The 24583-nt window shown below is 49.4% G+C and overlaps 1 protein-coding gene across 1 annotated transcript in view; it reads left to right on the forward strand.

Moving 5' to 3' along the window:
* The window catches only part of ANO2 (anoctamin 2), a 374120-nt gene extending 351087 nt beyond the window's left edge, over positions 1-23033 (forward strand). The window contains exons 21-25 of the mRNA XM_021717811.1: positions 4677-4829; positions 5194-5246; positions 7208-7389; positions 19539-19644; positions 22128-23033. Of these exons, the coding sequence (XP_021573486.1) occupies positions 4677-4829; positions 5194-5246; positions 7208-7389; positions 19539-19644; positions 22128-22400 (767 nt within the window). The 3' untranslated portion in view covers positions 22401-23033. The remainder of the gene's footprint in view (positions 1-4676; positions 4830-5193; positions 5247-7207; positions 7390-19538; positions 19645-22127) is intronic.
* Positions 23034-24583: the final 1550 nt, after the last annotated feature.

A 24583-nucleotide genomic window follows, 5' to 3' on the forward strand; every position in this document is an offset into this window, starting at 1 on the left:
AAAAAAAAAAAAAAAAAAAAAAAGCGTTTTGGAATGGTTGCAACGCAGACAGAATTGGTCTCCAACATACTAACAAAATACTTGCCCTGAGCACAAAAATGTGGGCAGGGAGGAAATGAGTGTGGAAAAATAAATTAGGGTCAGATCATAAGAGGCCTTGGATGCCAGGCCAAGGGTCTAAACTTACTGTCACACTTTGAGAGGGCAGATGTTTTCACTGAAGAATTTTAAGGAAATGAGCAAAAAATCAGAACCGTTTCACCAAGATCCTGGCCACTCCATTCTACTTTGCCTAATATGCTATTTGTCTTCCTTAGGCAGAGTGTCCTGAAATGTCCTCGCTGGATGCTGTCTTGTTTAGTTTAACCCACTCCCTCTTGTTATTTTAACTTAAGCCTGGGAAATCGCTCATGATTTAATTGTCTCCAGCACCAGGCAGTGTGTGGTTGGTGGTTATTCTAGAAGGTCCCTTGGCTGTTGGAGTGCGAGAAAAGAAAACCAGTGGGGTTTGTACCTAGGACGATTTCCAGTCTTTGGGCTTCCAACTCAGCGTTTCTGGAGCACTTTGCAGCAGGCTTGGTAAAGCTCTGATTGAAAATCAACTGATGGATTCCTCCCTAATTGGCTTGGCCAGGTTTAATCTGTGACTGGTCAGGCCAAGCTGGCTTCTATTATGCAGTGTGCTGAGGATTTCCGGTGTTGCTCTTATCCTAGTGGGGGCTTGCTGTTTTTAGAAACAGATCTTAGTACTCATGAGGGCTGGTATCGTCGTGTCCTCTGAAGTGAACCCAGAAGGACGCCCATCTGATAGAGCATTTGACTTTCGACTGGAAGGAGCAACTCTTGGGGGATTTGGAACTTGCATTCTAGAAGGTTAGAGTTTTGTATTGCTTTCTCCCTGAGATAAACTTTCCTATTAGTTTCTGCCTGTTTGAATTCAAAGCTGGCAACGCTCAGGGTACCCAGTGCAAGGTGCAACACCTGCAGCAATGGGACATCTGCAGAGAGGGCCTTTTTTGACCCAGAATACCCTGGAGTAGTGCCAGAGGAGGTGACAGGAGTCTGTCACTTCAGGTCCTGCGTCCCCAGCCTCTGCTGAGCCCACGCTCTTGAGCTTGTCCAGTGCCGAACTCAGAAGCTTCCAAAGCAAGGGGAAGGAGAGGAGATGCTTGCTAGGGATAGTTCAGATAATTATCAGCAGCTATTAGAGAGTATCAGGCCGGCACTGAAAGATGTTTGTGTTGACAGAAGACCCACAACAGAGAGCCTGTGTCTGGAGCGTTTGTGAAGGTAAACAGGCAAACCACCAGGCGGGTCGAGGGGCAGTATTCATGTCTGCCGGTGGTGGCTTAGCCTGTAATCCCGCGCTTTGGGAGACTGAGGTGAGTGGATTGCCTGAGCCCGTGGGTTTGAGACCCGCCTGGGCAACTTGGCGAGACCTCATCTCTACAAAAAATCAAAATGAGTCGGGCGTGGTAGCGCGTGCCTGTAGTTTCAGCTACTTGGAAGGCTGAGGCGGAAGGATCTCCTGAGCCCAGCAGGTCGAGGCAGCGGTGGCCAGGAGCGCCCAGTCTGGGTCACAGAGTGAGACTCCAACTCAAAAAAAAAAGAGAGAGAGAGAGAAGAGCCCATGGAGTCCCATTTTCCCTGTAATCCTGGCGGGATGTAGAATTTCTGAGTAGCGCTTACACAAATGTGGTGGGAGCATGCTGTAGATATTTGCAGTCACTCAGAAGTAAACTGCCCGTCTCCCTCCCCATCGGTCTCCTTGCCAAGCCCTTGCTGAGGCTTTGAGAGTTTGCACAGTTCTGCTGGAGGAAGTCACGTATGATAAGAACATTTGCCCTGTTGAACTGAGCTCATCAGAATCAAGAAAACCAACTTAGAACTCCATAAAGAAAGATACATCCATACACACACACACACACACACACACACACACAAGTACAGACATACGTTTTACAGGTTTTAGAAAACTAGTCTAACATCTGTTTTGCTTTCCTTGTTAATTCAATTTCCCCTCACCCCCCTGCCCTTAACCCACCCCGGACTCCAAAGTAAATTCCTCAGCAAAGCCTCATTTAAAAGATGTGATAGACTCTGCATTTTGAACTGGCTACCAGAGCTTGTTTTTGAAGATTTCTTTACCACCCCTCAGTCTCCATCGACCAACCAGCTAGCCAGGTGGTCATTCCGAGGACCTGACCCTGGCAAATCTGTGCCTTCCGGTGCAAGTGTCTTGCTACCTACTGGCACCTGCCAGTCTCCTAGGGTCTGCTGAGAACCCAGCAGGCATCAAGGACGATGGCAGTGATCAGGGTTGTATCAGTAAGAGCAGTGACCCGCAACTGGAGGCCGAGCAAACTGCCAAATCAAAATCAGTCGGGCTGGGAAAGTTCTGCCTGCTTTCTTTCTTGAAACTTCTATTTGTGGTGGGTTTATCCCTCTGTAAAAATATAATGTTTTTTCAGTTAGGGTCCTGGTTTTTCATTTTTTATTTGAATATCCTAGAATCTTGAAGCTTGTCTAAGAGAATGAGAATCATAGAATCGTAGCAGGTTAGATCTGTAGGGAATTTAATTAGTCCCTTCAATTAGTAACGAGAACACTGATGCCCACTGAAACAGAGAGGCTTGGCCAAAGCCATGAGACTGGTTAGAAACACATCCAGGTCTAGAAGTTGGGTCTCCTGACTCTTCTTCCTTAATGAGAGTGTTTAGACCTTACATTTGCATCTGTTTAGAATATATGTATACAGTATGCATTGTAGCCATCCACACGCGTTGATATTTACTTCAATAAGAATACAATTACACATAATAGGTGGCATTTATTGAACAGTTATTACATGTCAGACATTGTTCTATCTGCATTCTGTATGTAACAGTAATGTCATTTACTGCTGTGGGAATTCGTTGGACATTATGATTATCCTTAATTTACAGTTGATATAACCAAGGTACAGAGAGGTTTAATTACTTGCCCTTGGTACGTAGGGAAGTTCTATGAGACTGTGACTTTCCTGGGACTCAGGACTGTGTTTCCATCAACAAATACAAGGGGGAGCCACCCCCCCAAAACCCAGAATTTATTTATAAAAAAATTTTGTATTTATTCTTACATGTCAGAACTTCAGTCACCTTCAAAGTGACCTCACCTCGTGGGGAAAGCCTGTACTACAGGGGGCCCGCCCTCCAAAAGCTAATTCTGCTTTCGGGGGAGTCTCCCCTCATAGGTCCTGAGCCTCTGGAGTGGACAGAGCTCTTGCCTTCCTAGGGGGAGCTACAGATGTGGGATCAGGCCCATCTCGGCAACACACGATGCTGCCTGCCAAAGAGGCCTGGTCAAGGTGGTAGGGTTCGGAGGAGGAGGAGAATGGGCTTCACCAGGGAGGTGGCCTTTGTGTGTTCTTAAGGATGCATAGGAGTTTGCCAGCTGCAGAGTGGGTGTTTGGGTACAGAAGGACTTATTGTGTCAGGGAAAAATCGGGTGAGCGAGAAGTTCAGAGGGCCAGAAGGCAGGGAGGAGCGTGACCATTGTGGGGGCGATGGAGGTGGAGAGGGCTTGGGAGCAGATTAGAAAGGGCCTTGGGCCTGACAAGTGAGTATGGGTTATATTCAGTGGACAGAGGGAGCCAGCGGGTAGGAGACAGGGGCTCGTGCTGGTCAGACACCAGCGGCCTGGGAGGCTGGTGACAAGAAACCTAGTTGTGACACTTACAGTGGGCCAGGTGGGACCCGACTCCTCCCAGCTGTCTGCGGCCTGGAAGTTCCCTTGGCTTCGGCCTTCCCGGAAACTGCAGGCCTGTCATTCAAGGCTGTGCTCAGGTGTTGTACCAGAAGACTCCCTCAGACCCGGCCTCAGATGGGCCTCCTCTGTCCTTGCATGTTCTTCATTCTCTTGGCACGCACAAACCCTTCTTGCACATCTTTGTGTACATTCATCTCTCCCACCCCAAACCCAACTCCCTGAAGGCGGACCAGACCTTTGGCCTTTTCAATCCCTGGCACAGGGCCTGACGTTCAGTCAGCTCTCAATGTCACGTGTGGCGGATGAGCAAACTTTCTAGACAAAGGTGGTGACCATAGACATGGGCAGAGGATGCCACATCTGGGAGGTAGTTTTGGAAGTTACATCAAAGGCTGACAAACTATGGCCTGCGGGCCAAATCCAGCCTGCTTTGTTGACTGCTCTTGTAAATAAAGTTTTATCGGAACACAGCCAAGCCTCTTTGTTTACGTGACGCCTACGGCTGCGTTCACTCCACAATGGCAGTGTTGAGTCGCTGTGACAAGACCATATGGCCTGTAGAGCCCAAAATATTTACTAGCTGGCCCTTTACTGAGCAAGTTTTCCCAGCTCCGCGTTAGATGGATCGGATTAGTGACTGGGGATCATGGCTGGTGGGGACAGTCCAGATTTTTCCTTGTCTCAGATCCCACCACTGCACCCAACCCATAGCTTTGCTCCCAAGTGATGGTGCTGATCAGCAGGCCTGCAGGTGCCAAGAAAGAAACGCCTCTGTGTGAGGTGCAGGAGGAAAGGGAGGCTGCGAAATACCCACGTGGGAAGGAGGCCAGGGGAGGGAAGAAAGGACACGGGGCTGTGGCGGCAAGGGGGAACGTGGAAGTCCTGCCGGCTCCCGGTGAAGGCTCTCACGCTGTTCTCTCCCCCAGTCATCCAGTTTGGCTTCGTCACCCTCTTTGTGGCCTCCTTTCCCCTGGCGCCCGTGTTTGCTCTCCTCAACAATGTCATTGAAGTGCGGCTGGATGCCAAGAAGTTTGTCACTGAGCTGAGAAGGCCAGATGCTGTGAGAACAAAAGACATCGGTATGTCCCCCTTTGGTGGCCATGGCAGGTCCGTCTCCCTCCCGCTGCTCTGTCCCCCCGGCCGCTGTCACAGTGAATGAAGAGGCCTGGGAGAGCCATTGCTTCTTCACCCCTTGGGCTTCCTCATTTTCGTATCCTTGGGTGCAGTGTGGGTGGGGGTTTCGGGGGCTGTGTTATCCAACTCCACTTGTTTCCTGAGGTTCCAGACAGGAGGGCACCTAAGTCCTTCCAGACGAATCCAATCCTGGGGGACCTGGCAAAACTCCCCTTGTAGGTCACCTGCCAAACGTCACCTTGGGCTGCAGTGTCGTCATCACGGGCTGAGGGTGGGAGTGAGCCAGACACTCTCCTTTCTGTCTTCCAGGAATCTGGTTTGACATTCTCTCTGGAATCGGCAAGTTCTCTGTTATCAGCAACGTAAGTGCTTATGTTCACGGCCCTGGCTTTGTGGGAAGGCCTTCCAGAGGAGCTGGGGTCTCCCAGGCAGGAAATCAGTGCTTGCTACCTCCCAGGCCTTCCCGTTCAGGGTGTCCTTGGAGGCTGCATGCAGGTTAATGGTGCGCACACGCCTGGCCTCTCATCATGCTGTCGCCAGAGCTGTGCAGGTTTATTTTTAATTTCATTAAGATAAAGAAGGGTAATTATCCACCAGCTTGCATGCCTTGGCCTTAAGAGTCAACAGCAGATCTTGCCTCAGAGCCAAGAATAATGAGGAAAGAATTCTGTGTATCTATTCATCTCTTTCCTTTCTTATCCTGCTCCCGAGTCAAACAATACCTGGAGGGTCGCCCAAGTTGCAATCCCTAATTACGGTCCCTCCAAGTTGTCAGCGCAACGTCTTAATTATCCCCAGGGACTCTGGCACTGCGTAGGTTAAGATGGGACATGGAAGAAGAGGGCTCCCACCTGTCGTGACCTCCTGAAGTGCCGTGCCAGACATGTCCACGTTGCAGAGGAAATCCTGCTAGGACTGAGCCAGCTCCATTTCTGCTGCATTCTGTGAGGACGGTGGCCAGGCAGGGCCTCCTGTCCCACCTCCCCAGAAAGCATCAGCCAGCTTGGTGCACACCAACAAAGCCAGGGGCCGTTTTTCCTAGGGAGAAAAATAATGATTCGGCTCTGTCCTGATTTCCTAGTAAGGACACATTAAGTGTCTGGAGGGCTGAGGGGAGAGGTAGAGAAAATCAGCCTACTGCGTTTTGAAGGTTTTGGTGTAGGATGTGTATACCTTAAGGCATAGAAATAAAGTACAACTCGGAAAACAGATCAGTGGCTACTTTGAAATTGAGTCTGCTGGAAGAAAGACCCTGAGTATTAATCACTTTCCATCTGCAGAACAGAACGACATGAAATTTTGCTTCCCTGGCCTCTTTATCTATAAAATGAGAGATAATAATAGTACCCACTGAATAGGATAATTTTGGAAATTAAATGGCATGATGAAAGCACATATAACAAGTGCCCAGTAAGTTCTAGCTACTATTATCAGCATGTTATTTATCCTCAAATATGGTCATGGCCATTCACAATCATATATACATTTAGAAAATAATACCTACACTACATTTTTGTAAAGGGCTTTAATTGTTGGTGCAGGATACTGTGTAAACACCTGCCAAAAAGATTTAAGATTTTCTTTGCAGAAAGTACCTCCATATTCAAACACGCAATCACTCACTTGTGGTTTGGTTGGCTCGGTAGACATTTATAGAGCACATAGATATGCCAGACGCCGTGCTGGGTATGTGTGGCGTCAGCTAGCAAGGCCTACTCTGTTCCCCTCTGTGTCTCACTCTTCTTAAATAAAATGAATAAAAGAAAAATTGCCGTGACCCAATGTGCTAAAAAGTGTTAAGCGATAACGGCCGCATTGAGAGAACTGTGGAATCACAGTCTTGCTCTTCCCGGCTTACTGTTGTCACTCAGGGGGCAGGTTATGTGGCCATGCCACATCCTTGCCCATTGCATGTAGTTGAAGATAACCTAGATGCTACAGATGAGTTTCCCAGGAACACAGGCATTCTGTTTTGTGTTGCCCAACAACTAATGCCAATTCAAATGTCACAGAAGTGGATTCATTCTTCCAGCATCAGACAGTCCAAACTGGCTCAGTGTCCTTTGCTGCTACGGTTGTGAGTCACGCTCTGGACAGCCACTGTCTGGTGGGTTGACTCGTGCATGTCATAGATGGAAAGGCCAGGTGCGTCAGCTGCGAGAGCTCAGGCCGAGACCTGAGCACGCTGCATGAGCCTCTGTGTCCCTGGGGGCAGGCCTCTGATCGACAGCCCGGCGTGGACAGTCCCCTCAGCAGTAGGCCCTGCGCCGTCCAGACAGCATCCGTCCTGACTCCTCTTCGGCGCTTGTGCTTTGTCCCTCAGGCTTTTGTCATTGCCATCACCTCTGACTTTATTCCCCGCCTGGTGTACCAGTACTCCTACAGTCACAATGGGACTCTCCATGGCTTTGTCAACCACACCCTCTCCTTCTTCAACGTCAGCCAGCTGATGGAGGGAACGCAGCCAGAAAACTCCCAGTTCGACCAGGAGGTTCAGTTCTGCAGGTAAAGTAGCCTTCACAAGGGGGGCAGCGGAGGACCAGGAACAAGAGATCCGAATAATTATCTGCAAGACCCAGAATTACAGTCATGCGCTGTAGAATGACGTTTTGGGCAACAGTGGACCACATATCTGATTCTGGTCCTGTGAGGTGATCATACCCAATTTTGACTCTACCTTTTCTTTGTTTATATGCACAAATGCTTCCCATTGTGTTGCAGTTGCCTATAGCAATGGATAGAGTAACACGCTGTACAGGTCTGTAGCCCGTGAGCAATAAGTAAGCTGTCCCATAAAGCCTTGGTGTGTAGTACACGTTGTGAAGTTCACATCATGGAGACATCACCTAATGTCACATTTATCAGAACGTATGTATCCCTGTTATTAAGCAATGCATGGCTCTATGCTACTCTCCTTTCTCTCTGCCTCCTGTTCTCTCCCTCTGTCGTGATAAGTCAATCTCAGTGAACCAACAACTACGTATTGAGTATCTTTTGCCAGGCACTATGAGGCATGCAAGGACTGTATAGTCTTATTCTCACCATCAGGGGGTTTATGATCTGGTTGGGAAGAACACAAGCAGAACAGATAGGAAATAGCAGGTTATTCAGGGATCACACATGGTAAGTACCATGAATATCATGGGTGTCCAGAGGAGAGGGAGACCGCGGGGGGTGAGAATAGAAAGGGCAGGCCTCCTGGAGGGGCTGCCGGGAGTTGGAGGACAGAAAGGAAGGGCGTTCTCGATGGGGAATCAGTGCAGGCAAGCCATGGGGGTGGGGATGGGGTGGAGTAGTGGATAAACACTTGGGGCGAGGTGATGCAGTGAGCCAGGAGAGCACTTGGGGGAGAACGCTAAAGGAAATACACTGTGTGTAGCAACTCCTGGGATAGCATAAACCACAGTGTTGTTTAATTTGAATAGATAGGAGGAAGTACAAAATGAAAAGTTCTGAAATCGTGATGTGACGTGACAGGAAGGGAATGGCCTTTTTGGTGTCCGGGAATGACAGGATCAAGGGTAGGTGTAGGGCTCAGAGAGGAAGATGAACAAGAGTTGGGATGACTCGGGAAGTGCAGTTGTGCTGCTGCGTTGTTTAGACACGAGTCGTGCTGGACAAAGACCAGGGCGGTACAAGGACTTAAGGAGAAGGGACGAGATGAGCCGCTTCGTGTCATATGTTGAAAGGCTGGTGATGACAGACACAAGAGAGAGGCTAAGATGAGAATATTTTCAAGGTGGTACTGATGCCGGAGGGCTGGGACATTGTAGTTCTATTGGCAGGAATCGGGAAGATGCTAGGACAATCCGATGTTGTGCCACACAGAATGGATCTGATCTCAGTCATGTTGCATTTAAAATGATGCTAGGAAATCCAAGAGGCCATTCCACCTAACTCTTAGGACACACTCAGCTGGAATTCTGAGAGGTCCAGCTTAGAGTCATGATCGAAGGCCATCACCACAGGAATCACTGAAGCCAAGAAACATAAGACTCTCCACGATTTACCCAAGAAGGGCAAATAAAGAGTAAAAGAGCAGAGGGGAATAATTTATTTAACTTTTGTGTACCATGATTAAATGATAGCCCTCCCCAAAATACTTGGATCAATGATGATATCTAGTATATATTTATATATATAATAAAAACAGGACAATTACAACAAAAACCTATTAAAAAGTGTTGTAGGACCCATGTAGGGCTTTCTAGGACTATCTCGGTAATGTCTGATGTAAGAACTGCTGAGGCCTCCATGGAAGAACAGGTGTTTTCCATTGTGCTTGCAGCAGTGATGACCTTGGGCACGTCTGTTGTGCTTTCCCACGGGAGACCCCTTAGTGCCCAAGGTCAGTCATTTGCAAGACGGATGCTTAAGATCAGATTCATAGTCTGAGACCACAAACAAGAGAAAACTAATTGGTCTTCCAAAGCCAGGTGACTTGAGTTGAACACTGTTACCAATTTCTGGTTTCAATAGAAAGATATTCTGGTCCCAGAAACAATAACTTCCGTGTTCAACTCTACCTAATCAAAAAAAAGATGAAAAATCAGGGATCGCCCAAGAATGGATGAATAAATTTGTTCATAGATATTGATTTATATCCATCTAGATGCTTCAGACTTTTTCACATCGGGTCTACAAATAGACTCTTGTGAAAAAGTTGTGTTGCGGGCAGATTTGCTATTAGAATTTGTGCTTCCTGGGGCCCTGCTGCATGGCTGCCATGCTACACGGTCTGTCCATGGTGATGGAGTTTGATCTGCAGATCCAAATGACACAGTTCCACAGTATAGAGGGTCTGGACCAGCTCAAGGCCTTTTCCAGTAGCATCTAGGTCTGCTCTTGTAGGGTCCATGAAGTCACTCAACAGATTTGCACTCAACAAACAGGCACTGAGAAGTGAGAATTACAAAATCATTTTTATAACTGGAAGAGATCATCTCATTTCAACTCGTCATACTACATAAAAACAAACAGGCTGAGAAAGCTAAAGAGTTCTCTAAGATTACAGAGGCTTTTCAGGACAGATCCTGAACTGAAGCTCACATCTATCTGAGAGTGCAGGTCTCCACCTCCATGTACAATAGAAACAGCACTTGTGTAACTTGTCGTGTGTGGAAGCCAGGCTAACACTGCCTGATTCTTTAGTTAGTCTAGAAGCATTTTCTATCATAGAGCATCAAGAATCTCTGATCTTGCCTCTGACCAACAGTCTTCCAGTAACACTTAATAAATATACTTTCTAGATCAGAGACTTGATCTGGCTTAAACAGAAAGAAACTTTAATGGCCCCCAAATTGAAAGTTGAAGGTAGGTTTAATTTTAGGCAAGTTTTTATTCAATCGAGTCTGCCCAAATCCAATCTTTCTCAACCTACCAACTCTTCTTCAGTTAATACAAACTGTAGTTTCAGGCTCCATATGACTTCCAGGAGCTATGATAGGAATGGGCATGCTTGACCAAAGCAACAAGTGCCCAGGATGCCAGGTGTTATGAGTATATGAGGATCAGATTGAGTTTTTTTGGGTATCTGCCTTCAGAGTCATTGGACTTTTCAGCCAACTATAAAGCTTGAGTAGTCTTTTCTCCCTTGTTTCCATGCCAGTAGATAGAATTGTGACTTGTTTGTGGTGCATTTTAGAAAAAATTCTGTCACTGAATAACAGAATTTTTGGTGGATACATGCATAGGGATTTCACTTTGATTCTGTGTTTCTGCCAAGAAAATTTATTTGCAGAAAATAAATCATCCCAAGATCATGCTGAAGTGACTTGGCACATCCATCATTCTCCCTTACTCTCTCTCAGTGCCACTGAGGATTATAGGTTCATCATGTAAATATTTTTGAGACCCTACTGTAGGCTTGGCATGGGTTGTACACTAGGCAACGGAACTCAGTGGCTTCCTCAAGAAGTCTAGATGGAGAAGACAAGTAAGTTAACAAGCTGTTAAAATATAGAGTTAAGAATTTCCAGTAGAGTAACTGCAGGGGCAACAGGAGCCCTGAGGAAGGAGGAACCGGACCTAACCAGACCTAAGTGTTCAGGGAAGTTTCCAGGGAGACGAAGCCTGAAGGAGGAACTGGGCAAGAACAGCATAGAGATCATTTTGTTGAAACTCCTCATTCATGTGGCCATGTTGGCCTGCCTGGTAAGCTGGGGTGAAGAGAGTGGTGAGCAGTGGGGCAGTAAGGGGGGTGTCAAGAGGTGATGGGGTCCAGGGAGGGCACTGTCTTCTAGGGAGATAGGCTGGAGTGAGGGGGTAAGCTGTGAGAGAGAAGACTAGAAGGAGACAAAAGCCAGATCAAGGAGAGCGTGATGGTCGTGTTGAGGCGTGTGGGGTGTCTTTCAGGGCAATGGGGCATCTCTGCAGGGGTTTCAGAGGACAGGGGGGAGATTGGACTTTCCACTGGTGTGATAGCTCTGAGTTCAGTGTGAGTGTGAAGACAGTTGGGTTACATTGAAAGAGGTTCCCTACTCTAAAGTGTAGGCGATGTCTACAGAAGAGGGTCAGCATATAATCCAGACATAGCACATCCAATAGATGTGCTCTGGGGGCTATATTTCTAAGAGTTGCTGACGAAAATGTCTACCTCGTGTGAGTCCTACGCATTGCACGCTGTGGGGACTTGTCTGGGTCACCCAGTTCTCTGGAGGTTCTGATGTCCTCCTAAGCTAGGAACTGAGATACTTACCTAAGCACGCGTACACGCATGTGTGTGTGTATTATACCATATATACGGGGGGCCCCCAAAACACAGAATTTATTTGTAAACAATCGTGTATTTATCCTCACATGTTTAAACTTCAGTCACCTTCCAAGGACTCTCTGTTTGATATAGCACACCTATCGAGATGCTTTTTCCTGCTCAAAACAGTTTTTGAACTTGTCCATTCTGGTGCCTTTTAGTGCTTCTGCCGTTTTATCTCTTCCACATGGGCAAAATGTTGCCCGTCAGGGACCTTTTTTATACAGGGGAAACCAAAAAAGTCACTCAGGTTGAGATCAGGTGAATAGGGCGGGTGGGGCACGGGGACCATACCCTTTTTGGTCAAAAACCGCCGAACACTCAGCATGGTATGGGCAGGTATGCTGGCAAGTCACCCAGGAGGCGATGGGAAAGCATACTGAAATAATCTCCGAAGAAAATAAAATTCACTGAAACCAAACGCAGCCTCTCACAACAGTAGCTGGCATGCTGACGCCGATGGAATCTAGAACCCTTACCTAGTAAGGAAGTACTACAAGGGGCCTGCCCTCTAAAATAAAAATTGTCTTTTTTGGTTCCCGTGTGTGTGTCTGTGTGTGTGTGTGTGTGCGTGTGTGTGTATAGAGAGAGAGAGAGGGAGAGAGAAAAAGAAGGAGGACGAGGGATTGTGATTGAGAGAAATATTGTGAGAAACTGAGACGACTCTTCAGTTAAAACTGCTTCCATGGTGGGAAACAAAGTCTGCTCTGATTTTCTGGCAAATAGTGTTGGGAACTCGCTGACCCTTCTTATTCTTAGCTTTTAGTGACCTCTGGAGATAAATGTGGTCAAATAAAACTGAGGTCTCAGGCTTCCACCCAGCCTCGCCAGGGATAGAGGTATCTTAAAAATAGCCATAAAAGTTAGGACAAGTCTCTGACCGCCCATTTGAGATGCATTCTCAGCATCTTGCAGCAACCCTCGCCTCAGTCGCTGGCTGCTCCGTCAACAGTCCTGTGACGTCAATCAGCATGCATGATGCGTGGCCACTTGACAGGGCCAAGGGGCCACCGTGTCTTGGGGGGCAGATGTGGCTTGGCCTCCTGGCTCAGCTGGAGGGGAGCAGAGAGCGTTGGTCCCTGCGCTCCAGGAGCCTACCTGGGCCCCGTGGGCCCGTGGGTCTGTTTGCAGGTGTTTGCTGAGCACCCAGAAACAGCACTCGTGAGTGGCTCCTGCCAGGTTTTCTTGCAGGTCCTCAGCTCCCATGCCCTGGGTCCTGTGAACCGTCTTTGAAGACGGGAGCTCCCTTCTGGCCCACGGCTGCCTCCCATCTGCTCCAGAGGCCGTCAGCTTTTCCGGGTGTTGCCTTTCCTGATCTTTATCAACTGCTGGATTGACATGGTACTCATTAGCTCCTAATTGCCTGTACCGTTTTCCTTTGTTGAATGCCAATTTTGGAAGGCAGTTTTAAGGAGCTCAGATGGCGTGAAAATATTGTAGGTACTTGTGTTCAGCATGAATATGACATTAATTTCCACTGGGACTACTTAAAAAAAATTTTTTTTAACATGTCACTGTTTGGAATTGAGAAACACATTTACTAACAGATTCATTATATAACAAAAACCTCAGTGACCTGACATGCCTCTGTTGGTCTGGCATTAGAGTGGCCTTGAATTGTGATTAATGTGGGCAGATGTCACCATCACCAGTCACCCTGCAAGTGAAGACAGGACGGAGACATATGAATCAGGAGTCTCTGTTTCCTCTTTGCATTTCAGTTTCTACAAAGATGGGGGCTTTGAAATAAAGGATCTTCAAAGATTCTTTTCTGCTTTTTTTTTTTTGAGTCAGGGTCTCACTCTGTTGCCCAGGTTGGAGTGCAGTGGCATGCTCACAGCCACCCCAGCATCGACCTGCTGGGCTCTGGCAGTCCTTCCGCCTCAGCCTTCCAAGTAGCCAGAACTACAGGTACATGCCACAACGCCCGGATAATTTTTTGATATATCGTAGAAATGAGGTCTCCAAGTTGCCCAGGCTGGTCTGGAATCCCTGGGCTCATCCAATCCTCTTGCCTCAGGCTCTCAAAGTGCTGGGCTTACAGACTTAAGCCACCGTGCCTGGCCTTCCTCCTTCCACTGTCTAGGGCACTTTGATTGAAACTTTTGAAAGCAGCAAATCATGGAAGTTTATTTTCAAGTCAGAAGGAGTTAGTGCTAAATTTCAGCTCTTCCGCTTTCTTTTTTTTGGTTGTTTTGAGCTGGAGTCTCACTCCATTGCCCAGGTTGGTGCGGTGGCACGCTCACAGCTACCCCACGGTTGACCTGCTGGGCTCCGGCGATCCCTCCACCTCAGCCTTCCAAGTAGCCAGAACCACAGGCACGTACTACCATGCCCGGCTAATTTTTTTAAAAAAATTTATTGTAGAGAGACAAGGTCTCACCAAATTGCCTGGGGTGTTCTGAAACCCGCGGGCTCAGGCAATCCACTTGCCTAGGCCTCCCAAAGCGCTGGGATGATAGGCTGAGCCACCAAGTCCAACGCTTTTCTGCTTTTTAAAAATTCGCATTTAACAACATGCAATACATTAATCTAATCCTACAAAAATCCTAAACATTATAAGTAACCACTCCAGTTCCATCCTTCCTTCACTCTAACCCTGGCCCAATCCTAGGCATCTTCTCAAAAGGAATAGGGTGAGATTTTATGAGTGAATCTTTTCCAGACATTTTTCTTTATTTTTTGAGATGGAGCCTCACTCCATCACCCAGACTGGAGTGCAGTGGCCACTCCCGGCCACTGCAGCCTCAACCTGCTGGGCTCTGGCGATCCTTCTGCCTCAGCCTTCCAAGAAGCTGGAACTACAGGCATGCGCTACCACGACCGGCTAGTTTTTGATTTATTGTAGAGATGAGGTCTCGCCAAGTTGCCCAGGTGGGTCTCGAACTCACGGGCTCAGGCAATCCACTCACCTTGGCCTCCCAAAGCACTGGGATTACAGGCTGAGCCACTGAGCCCGGCCCAGACATTTTTCTTTGTGTTATCATAGTATAAACTTACAGAAACTTTATGTTTAATGTGTTTGTTTTATAATAATGAAATGTATTTTGAGTTAATGTGAACCGTAGTCAAGTGATGTAAAAATTCAACTCAATGTGATTTTTCACAAAGTTAGGACAATCTAGATAAAATATCAGTGTAATTTTAAAGCTAAAATACAATGTTGGTTTTTGTATCCATTGTATTTGTTGTGAATCTGTCTAAGTTAACACTATAATTTTTCTCCTGAAAGCTTAGTATAAAAATGTACTTGGATCGGCTCTGGTTTGCCATTGATTACATCTTTATTTTAAAATTATAACCTTCTTATGCTGGGCATGGTGGCTCATGCCTTTAATCTCAGCACTCTGGGAGGTTGAGGCAGGAGGACTGCTTGAGCCCAGGAATTTGAGACCTGGCTGTGCAGCAGAGCGAGACCTCGTCTCTACAAAAAACAAAAAATAAAAATGAGTGGGTGTGGTGGCATGTACCTGTAGTTCCAGCTACTCGGGAGACTGAGGTGGAAAGATTGCCAGAACCCAGAAGGTCGAGGCTGTGGTAAGCCATGACTGTGCCTCTGCACTCCAGTCGAGGCGACAGAGTGAGACCTTAACTCTCAAAAAAAATTATGAACGTTTTCATTATAAAAGTAATTTAATGGATAATACTGTATAATACATAGATAAAAGGAAAAAGAAAGGATCTCTTCTCAGCGCCCCCCTCCCCCCAGCCATTTTTCTCAGAAGAAACCATCGTGTTCATTTTCTGTGGAAGCCTCTAGAAAATCACATTGTATTGTCTTAATTCTCACTGTGTCTTCCTTTAACATTCAATGTACACACACACACACACACACCCACCCACCTATTCATTTATCCCTGACTGGGGTTGAGAGGTCTGATGTGCTCAGCCCTGATTTGTACATTTTGGGGTTTTACTTTACAGACCAGGACGGCCGGGTTCACAAATGTGACAGGACTTCCTCTGGGTTCCGCAGTTAGCAAGCGGCATAGCCATTTCTAGTGCAGACATGCTTTTTCCACGCACTCGTCGTCTCGTTACTGAAAAGTCTCTCCTCAGAAGTCTCAGGGGAACCCTGAAGATGAACGGGAAACCTCGAGGAAACAAAGGACTAGAAGGCGGGGTGAGCTCTAGGAGTGCCCCTAAAATGGTAGCCCAAAGGCCAAAGCCCTGCTTCCCTCTGGAATCCACAGCCAGCGGACGCCCTTGAAGTGTTTCCTTCTTGAGTGCCCCGAAACCAGGAGAAACAGGGAGCAGTGGTCCACGACGGGAGACCTGAAGAAACCTGGAATCATCTCTTGGAGGGCAAGCCCCTTCTAGTACAGGCTTCCCCTGCTAGGTGTTTTAAGAACCCATTGGTTTTTATTTGGAAGTTTTGAGAAGATTGCAGCATGATCTATGGAAGAAACGTTCCTGACTTGTGGCAAACAGGTGATGGGTTCTTCCACCGTGACAACCCACCTGCCCACCCTGCATGGAGTGTTCTGCCATTTTTGACCAGAATGACACGGTCCCCGTCCCTCACCCTCCCTGGTCACCTGGTCTTGCCTGAGTGTCTTTTTTTTGTTTGTTTCCCTGACGGAAAACGTCCTGAAAGGGAAATGTTTTGCTGACACGGAAGAGGTGAAACAGAACATGAGAGAAACACTCAAAGGTATCCAAATGGACAAGTTCAAAAACTGTTTTGAGCTGTGGAAAAAGCATCTCGACAGGTGTATTGTATCAAACAGAGAATCCTTTGAAGGTGACTGAAGTTTAAACATGTAAGAATAAATACTCATGTTTTAATAAATAAATTACGGGTTTTGGGGATTCTCCCTCGTATGTGCTCTGAGTATTTTTAACAGAAGAGGTGTGTATGTCAGAAATAGCTTTCAATAAAAAAAGAAAGAACAGCTACAATTTACTGGGTTCCTCTGATGTTTCAGGTGATGTACTAAACACTTTGAGTTGACACTTACGCTTCAGAACGACCGACTCTGTGAGGTGGACAGTTCAGGTCCATTTTATAGAAGGCACTGGGCATCAGGACATCGGGTGACTCACACGAGGACAGAGAACTACCGTGCTGGGAGTGGCAACCCAACCCTCACCTGCCGACTCCAAAGCACAAACTCTTATCAACACCGAGCACCGGGCTTAAAAACAAAACACACCCAATCGCCAAGGATGGGAATACGTTGATAAGCCACTCTCTTTTGTGAACATTTCCATTCTTAAAGCTAATTATCTCTCTATTTAATTAGTGTTTTCTCGTTACTTGGTCAAAACATTTGATAAGCCTGACTTCTCAGGGTGAAATTTGACAACAGTTATGAAATCAGAACTTACATTGGAATGTCAATAACAAGTTATTTACCTGGTGGCAGAGGCTTACTGGAACCAATGTTTTTCACACTGTGAATCATGGTTCATTAGTAAATTATGAAATCACTTTAGTGGGTCGTGATCGGCATTTTAAATGAGGTAGAATAGGATAGAAAAATGTCAGTGCATCGCACACAGCAAGGATAAGTATGTTTTGTGTCATTTTTATGTAATATAGGTGTGCATCCATGAGAAATATCTTTCTCACGGTAGGTCACGGCGTTTAAAAATTTTGCGTTGGAAAAAGAAATGTGGCGAAACGCATACTTTGTTATCTTGCTTGTTGTTCTTTCCTGAGCACGGTTTGTCCTCCCTTAGCCCGTCTGCATGGAGGCATTTTCAAGCAGAGTTTTCTGGACAGATCTCCATGTTAATCCTTCCCCAGATCCTTCATTAGATGGATGTGCCTGCTAGATTCAAAACATGTTTTGGACACTCGGGGAGGGCAAAGTGACATTTCCAAAAGCTGGGGTGAGTTAATGGCAGAGAGGGAACCAGATCAGATTATTTATGGATTCTTTTCAGACTGGAAAAAAGAGGGGTGAGTGATGGCTCTCATACCGAGGTCAGTGAGCAGCTGTTCCTTCGTAGATGGAGCTAGAGGGAACGAGGGGATGGACTTTCCTTGCGGCAGGAGGGGCTGGGCTGGAACTGGGGGAAGATTTCCCCATGGTAAGGCGTGTGTGTGTGTGTGTGTGTGTGTGTGTGTGTGTGTGTGTGTGTGTGTGTGTGTGTGTGCGCGCGCGCAGCACCCTCCTCTGGCGCTCTCAAGAGGAGTGGGATCAATTGCCTTCTCCCACGGGGTCCTGTCTGGGGGCAAGAGGAGGAGAGGTGAGTCGGGGTTTTGCTGGGTTTCCCCCACCCCGAGATGTCCTTATTCATCAGGCCATGCTCTCCCTTGCTCCCATCAGCAAGGATAATCTGGAGCTGGCCAGGTTTCTGTCCTCAGCCTGGGATGATGTATCCCGCGGTGCTCTGCCGGGCTGCAGTCAGCTTTGCTTTGTAGCCGGATGTCAACCCAAGCTAGCGGCAGCTGCGGTCAGCTGCTGGGAGCGGGAAGCTGGGTGGGGGGGGCAGTTCCTGGCTTCTTGCCAGTCCCTCGTCGAGCCCTCGTGTCCACCTCACAGACCGTCTCTTTCTGCGGCCCTCTATCATGGTGACTTTTTCTATCTCGGTGCATGCATCTCTTTTCCTCTTTTACTGCTCTCTTCTCTCATTGCTCCCGGGACACTTGGAAGTTGGAAGCCACCATCCTTTTCCATGACTCTTTTAGAGCAGAGGGAGGGACTGGTGAGCACCCACCCCTGAATCCCCCATGCAAACAGCAGCTGCGGGTGAGGTGCTCTGTGGCCATGGGAGGGAAGCCTGCATTCAGCCAGACTCACATTCTTGATTCTACCTCTCTCCGGCCATGAGATGCTAGCCAAGGAGTTCAACTTCTCCGAGCCTCAGGCTCCTCCTGGATTACTCAGGGATGGCAAGGTCTGCCTGAGGATGTCGTTGTGAAGTTTGGATGCGAAACCTCCCAGAAGAGCTCTTTGGCACAGACTGCGCCTTCGTATGTGATGGTGGCCCGGTTTCTCCTGGACAGAGTCCTACCCTGCCATCCTTGCTTCCACTGCTTGGTGGCCCAATGCCACCCACCTGTTCCTCTAGCCTGGCCTCCCTTGGCTTTTACCAAGCACCAAAGACTTGTTGAATTCCACGGAGAAAACACTCCCCTGGAGGGTCACACTCTTGGTACCAGCCCTTGTCATTTTTCCAGGCTTAGAAAAATGGGAGTCTGGGAAAATGAGCTCGTTTTCCTATGAATCATTCTGGAATGGCGGTGGAAAGACAAGGGGGAGGGAAAACCCAAGGCTTCTCTGTGGGTCTGAGAAAGAGGCACGAGCTCACATCCGGCTTTGACATTTTGTTTCTGAAACCGCACAGACAGATCAGGAAGATGGTTAGCAAAACAGGATGCCGACTGACTTGACGGTCACAGACCCTCCCCCCCAAACTCACTCGGCCTTCGGCGTGGCCTGGATGAGCCCTCCTCTTGGTTTGAGGACACAGCCGTAAAGCACAGCCAGCCCTCTGGTGGCCGTGGTCCCAAGGCAGCCGGCTGGGCGAGAGGCCCAGGATCCCTGGCCAGTGCTGGAATCCCCACTGTGCCCCCAGGCTCACAGAGCACTGGGCGAGGTGTCTGGAGGTCTCCCCTGGCCTCTTACCAGCCACAGGCTCGAGGGAGCGAGACGGACCCACGGCCTCTGGGCTCCTCCAGGAGTTGAATCCTGACATCAGAGGAAGATTTGGGGGATGTCGGCGGGAGCAGGAAAAGACATGTCCAGGCTGACGCTGGCTTTTGGGACTCTGGCCCTTTTATCCCCTGGACATCTGTTGGTTGGCCCACGGATGTCCACCTCCTTCCACCTTTACCCAAGTCAGAGCCAAAGGCTTGCCTGTTGCTCCAGCCCCGGAGTTTTCGCCCAGAGAGTGACCACCCTGCTCTCCATCTCCTCCCAATTTTAACACCACATTCCTCTCCCGGCAGGTTTAAGGACTACCGGGAGCCGCCGTGGGCACCGAGCCCTTACGAGTTCTCCAAACAGTACTGGTTCATTCTGTCCGCCCGCCTGGCTTTTGTCATCATCTTCCAGGTGAGTCGCTCCGCCGAGAAACAGCCCACGAGAACCCAGGCTGCGGGGCGAAGACGTCCTGGCTCGACGCCTGCCCCTCCCCGGGTGCCCATGGTACGCGGTGACACAAGGGGCCTTACGGGAGGGCGGGAGAACCCCCCCGAGGGGGCTCCCTGGAATAGATGGAGTTTGCAGAAAGAGAACAAAGCACAGAGTCCGGTTACAGGACAGATGTGGAGTAAGGTGCAGGGTGGAGACAGGTTCCCATTCAGACCCGAGATGAAGAGAGGGGAAGAGCCTTTGAAACCAGAGTCTCGGCCCCAGCGCCACAGACAGCACATCTCCTCTCTGCAGCCGAGCAGGGCTCGAGTTCGGGACCTTTCTCCCGGCACTCTGGGCTCCCTCCTTTGTTGAGGGCTGTTTCAGCCACCCAGACATCTGGGGGGAAGGGCCCTGGAGCCATCGCGCCCTCCCCGACTGAATAGCAAACTTGAGCCCCAAGATTCCTATCTCGGACAATGGCCACAGCTCCAATTGCATCGCTGAGATTCTCCCAGCTCTGGGGCCCCCCGATTCCTGTTCCGGGTCCTGCCGGTCTCCAAGCGAGGCCAGAGCGCAAGCCCAGATCCTTTTCTCTTTGGCTCCCTCAGGCTTTTGTATTCCCTGAAGGCAGATCTCTGGGGGGCTCTAAAGTATCCTGGCCCAGGGCCCCAGCCCAGGAAGTGGAGAAACCCGACGGCTAGACTTTCCCCTAAAGAAGACAGCTATTCTTCCTCTGGAGAGATGGGGCGATATGTTTGAAAGATCACTCAGATGTCCCCTGCTGTCTCGCCCGCAGGAGTCTTCTTACTTTCCTATATGTCGCATGTCACATGTCACTCACGCCGGAAGGAGCGGGTTCAGAGGGAGAGAGTAGGACTTGAAGCAGCTCACAAGCACCGAAGGCTCCTGGGAGCCACCGGAAGCAGCCGTTGGTCCCCAAAGTCTTCCCCTGAGGCCCTGAGAGCTCGGTCAAGAGCTCGGTCCTCGGGGACACATGAGCCCATGACTGGTAGCCAGAGTAGAGTGTCACAGTAGAGGGGGGTACTGGGCAGAGTGAGTATCAGATGATAAGAATGGTTGCATGTGCATGGCCACGCTGGGCACTGTTGTCTGGTATTGGCTCACTTGGACAGGAAGTGCTCCCAGGAAAGGGTGCTCCCGGTCCATCAGCTAATGTACCAGGGACAGGATGTAGCTCAGCATCCAGAATAAGGAAGCCCACTGCAAGCATGCTCACAAGCCTAGACCTGATCACGCCAGCTGGGTGCAGGGGTCCCCGGCAGGCTGGGCACTCTGGAGGGGCTGGAGTGAGTAAGGCTCATACAAGGTAGTATGAGCAGTGCGGAGTCGGCGGGGGCTGGGAGTCAATGCCGCACACCGCATGTCCATCCTTTGGAGCACAGACAGAGCCCGGTGGAAGCAGGGAGGAGCACGTGACACGGTGGCAGCTCGGGAGAGGCCATTGGACTTTGAGGTCCTTTCCCTGGAGCAAGGAGGGCCTGGAGGCTTAGTGGCCAAGAACAAGGAGAGGACACATGCGGACCCTCTGAGGTGGGCAGGGGGAGAGGGTGCTACAAGCCCTATTGAAGGGCAGAAGTGACAGCAACCTCTGGGACCCCAGGATCAGTGACTGAGCCCTTGAGTCTACACACCCCCAGGGGCTCAGGGGAAGGCTTTGGGGACCAATGGCTGCTTCCAGAAGCTCCCAGCTGCCTTCAGTGCTCACGAGCTGCTTCATCAAGTGATACACTCTCCCACCGAACTCTGGCCTCTCGCTGTAAGTGGCATGGGACACATGGGAAAGTGAGGAGACTCTCGTGGGCGGGGTGGCAGGGGACCTCTGAGCGGTCTTGTGGATGCGTCACCCTGTTTCGCCAGAGGAAGGACAGAGCCAGGCCCAGTCACAGGTGCTTTACCTGCACCAGGTCATTTAGTTCCCACATTCCCTCCAGGGGCGGGCACTGCCGCTGCTCCGTTTCACAGATGAGGACACTGAGGCTCTGTTACACTCCTTTCTTTTCTTTTCGTTCGTTCTTTCTTTTTGGAGTCAGGGTCTTACTCTGTTGCCCAGGCTGGAGTATACTATGGCGTGATCACGGCTCACCCCAGCCTTGACCTCCTGGGCTCAGGTGATCTTTCTACCTCAGCCTCCCAAGGAGCTAGGACTACAGGCACGTGCCACCACACCTGGCTGCTTTTTCGACCTTTTGCAGAGACGAGGTCTCGCTATGTGGCTCAGATTGCTTCCAGACTCCTGGGCTCAAGCAATCCTCCCGCCTCGGCCCCCCAAAGCGCGGGGATGACAGGAATGAAACATCGCACCCGCCTTAGTTGCGCTCGTTGCTCGAGGTCCCTCGGCTGGGAGTGGTGGACGCAGGATCAACATGGAGCATTCTGCTCCAGGGTCGCTGCCCGCCTGGCCAGGCCTGTCCACTCACCCCACTCTTCCTTGCTTTTGACAGAACCTTGTGATGTTCCTGAGCGTCCTCGTGGACTGGATGATTCCAGACATCCCCACGGACATCAGCGATCAGATCAAGAAAGAGAAGAGCCTGCTGGTAGACTTCTTCCTGAAAGAGGAGCACGAGAAGCTCAGGCTGACGGGCGAGGCGGCCCCCAGGAGCCCAGGAAGCGCTGACCTCAGCAGGAGGAGCCGGACAGCCAGCCCGGCACCCTCAGGCCGGAGCCAGCTGGGCAGCATGGCATCGTCCGGTTCTCAGCACACCAACGTGTGAGCCGCAGCCATGGCAGAGGAGGGCCGGCGGCAGAGACGTGCACGCACAGACGTGTCCCTGCACCCGTGCGGGTGCTATCTGGCTGCCCGGGCCTGGCACCCGGGAGTCTCGAAAGACAGCGTGTGTGAAAAGAGAGTGCCCTGGAGAAAAAGTGCAGGAAGCGGGAGACATGATGCTGCTTCTCAGAAACGACAGGCTTGAGTTTCTTTTAGGTCCTCTTCTGAGCTGTATCCTTTTGGGGGGGATTGGAACCCCACTGGGGTCTCTCTACCCCAGAGTTTCCAGGCACCGTGAGCCTTCCCATGTGTCCTGGGGCATCCTCTCGTGTGTATATCAGCAGCTTCTCAGGCGACCCCGGGGCCGGGGGGAAATGCGGTTTGCATCACCGCCGCCTCCTTCTGTCTCTGCGAGAAAACCGGAGTCACTGGCAAGGCTGCTGTCACAGCCGCAGCAGATGCAAATTAAGTTATAGGGTTGAGTGCTGCGGCCACTGGACCTGAGGGTGCAGAGCAACGGTACAGACCTGGGCCTGTCCCCAGGTCATGTTACAAGGACGCGTGGAGCTAACTGTAACTGACCATCATTTTATGCAAGCTCAGATTTAAAATAATAAAGTAAATGGAAACATTCTTTATAAAGATGTGTCTCTTGTCTTTGGTGCCTTGTCTCTCTCTCTCTTATTTCTTCTTCCCTCCCTCCCTCTTTCCTTCCTTCCTTCCATCTTCCCAGCTCTCTCTCAAATATTTATTGAGCTCCCACTGTGTTCTAGGCATTGTTCTCAGACTAGACATGCATCAGAGAACAAAAGAGACAAAACTCCCGCCTCATGGCATTCTGGAGACTGTAACAGTATTTGGGATAGAAATAGTGCTATGGAGAAATAAAAGTTAGCACAAGTAGGCAGGAAGTGTGAGGGCATAGGAGGTGACTGGTTTGGCATCTCGTAGATGCGTTACTGACAAACCCAAGACAGTGACGTGGTTACATCTTGCAGTACTAACATCATCCATTGGTGGCAGCTTCCCAGAGCTCTGTGGTGAAAATATTTCCTTGTATAGTTGCAAGCTAGGGCCAGACATCCTCCAGCACTGCTGTTCACACACCTCAGGCCAGTGGCACGATCCCTTCGTCCAGACCTGTCTTCAGCTCCCTGCCTGACCCACTTTATGCCTGAATGAAAGCTGCTTGGGGGAGGGGTTCCCATTCCACAGGGAAAGTGAGAGTTGCTGTTCCAACGCTTTGGCACGTCCAGCAACACGCAGGCCTGCTAGGTACAGGCTGGTCCCCAGTGGTGTCCACCGTAGCTCCTGTTTTCTTCTTGGGCACACTCGTTGTTCCGGTGACTGCCAACCCTTGCTTTGGAAAATGGCCCCTTCTTTTGTGAGGAATACAGGGCACAGACATAGCTCTAGTGAAAGCAGCAGCCTATCATGTCCTAAGCCACTCACATGCAAGAAATCCCACAGTTGATTTTAGCTATCTCATATCTTAACATGCAAACTTACCATTGGAGCCTAGATCCAAGATACAGCACGTGTAAGACATGGCATCATCTCAAAACAAAAAGCATTAGTGACATGGAGATTTCAGGCCCATGGAAAGGACACCTTCCCCCAAAACGCCTGCCAGGGTGGGTGGCATTGACCTGTCCAGGAAGCAGTGGCAGTCTACAGTCCTGTCACCAAGACAGACACTCAATACCAACTGAGCCACACCTCAGCTCATAGGCTGCTCAGGGTGGGCTCAGCACCCTACCTCTTTTCCTTTTCTAAACGAAAAGAAATATTTTTGTATGCTTGTAAAGGCTAAACAAGTCCACCAAGAAAGATCCAGACAGTCCCCAAAACAATGAAGAAAATAAAATCTGTAATCAACATGGACGCCGGCTATGTCTTCCAAACTTCATTCCCTCCCACACAAATCCATTGTTTTTGCAATTATGCTATATGTGCTATCTTGTTATTCTTCCTTCCTGTATCTCACTAGTCCTTTCATCTTAATAATTATAGACTCACCCATTCAAAAGGATGTACCAAAACTCCACTGTGTGTCAGGTTCTCTGTTGCGTGCTTAGGACATATCACCCAACACAACAGATCTGTGCTCTCAGGAGCTTACACCCTGTGCGTCAGCCAGAGAGACAGATACATTATGCAGCATGTTAGAAGGTGGTCAGTGCTGTG

The sequence above is a fragment of the Carlito syrichta genome, unplaced genomic scaffold (assembly GCF_000164805.1).
Source record: "Carlito syrichta isolate Samal-C Ts95f unplaced genomic scaffold, Tarsius_syrichta-2.0.1 Scaffold311146, whole genome shotgun sequence".
In the NCBI taxonomy this organism is placed as follows: domain Eukaryota; kingdom Metazoa; phylum Chordata; class Mammalia; order Primates; family Tarsiidae; genus Carlito; species Carlito syrichta.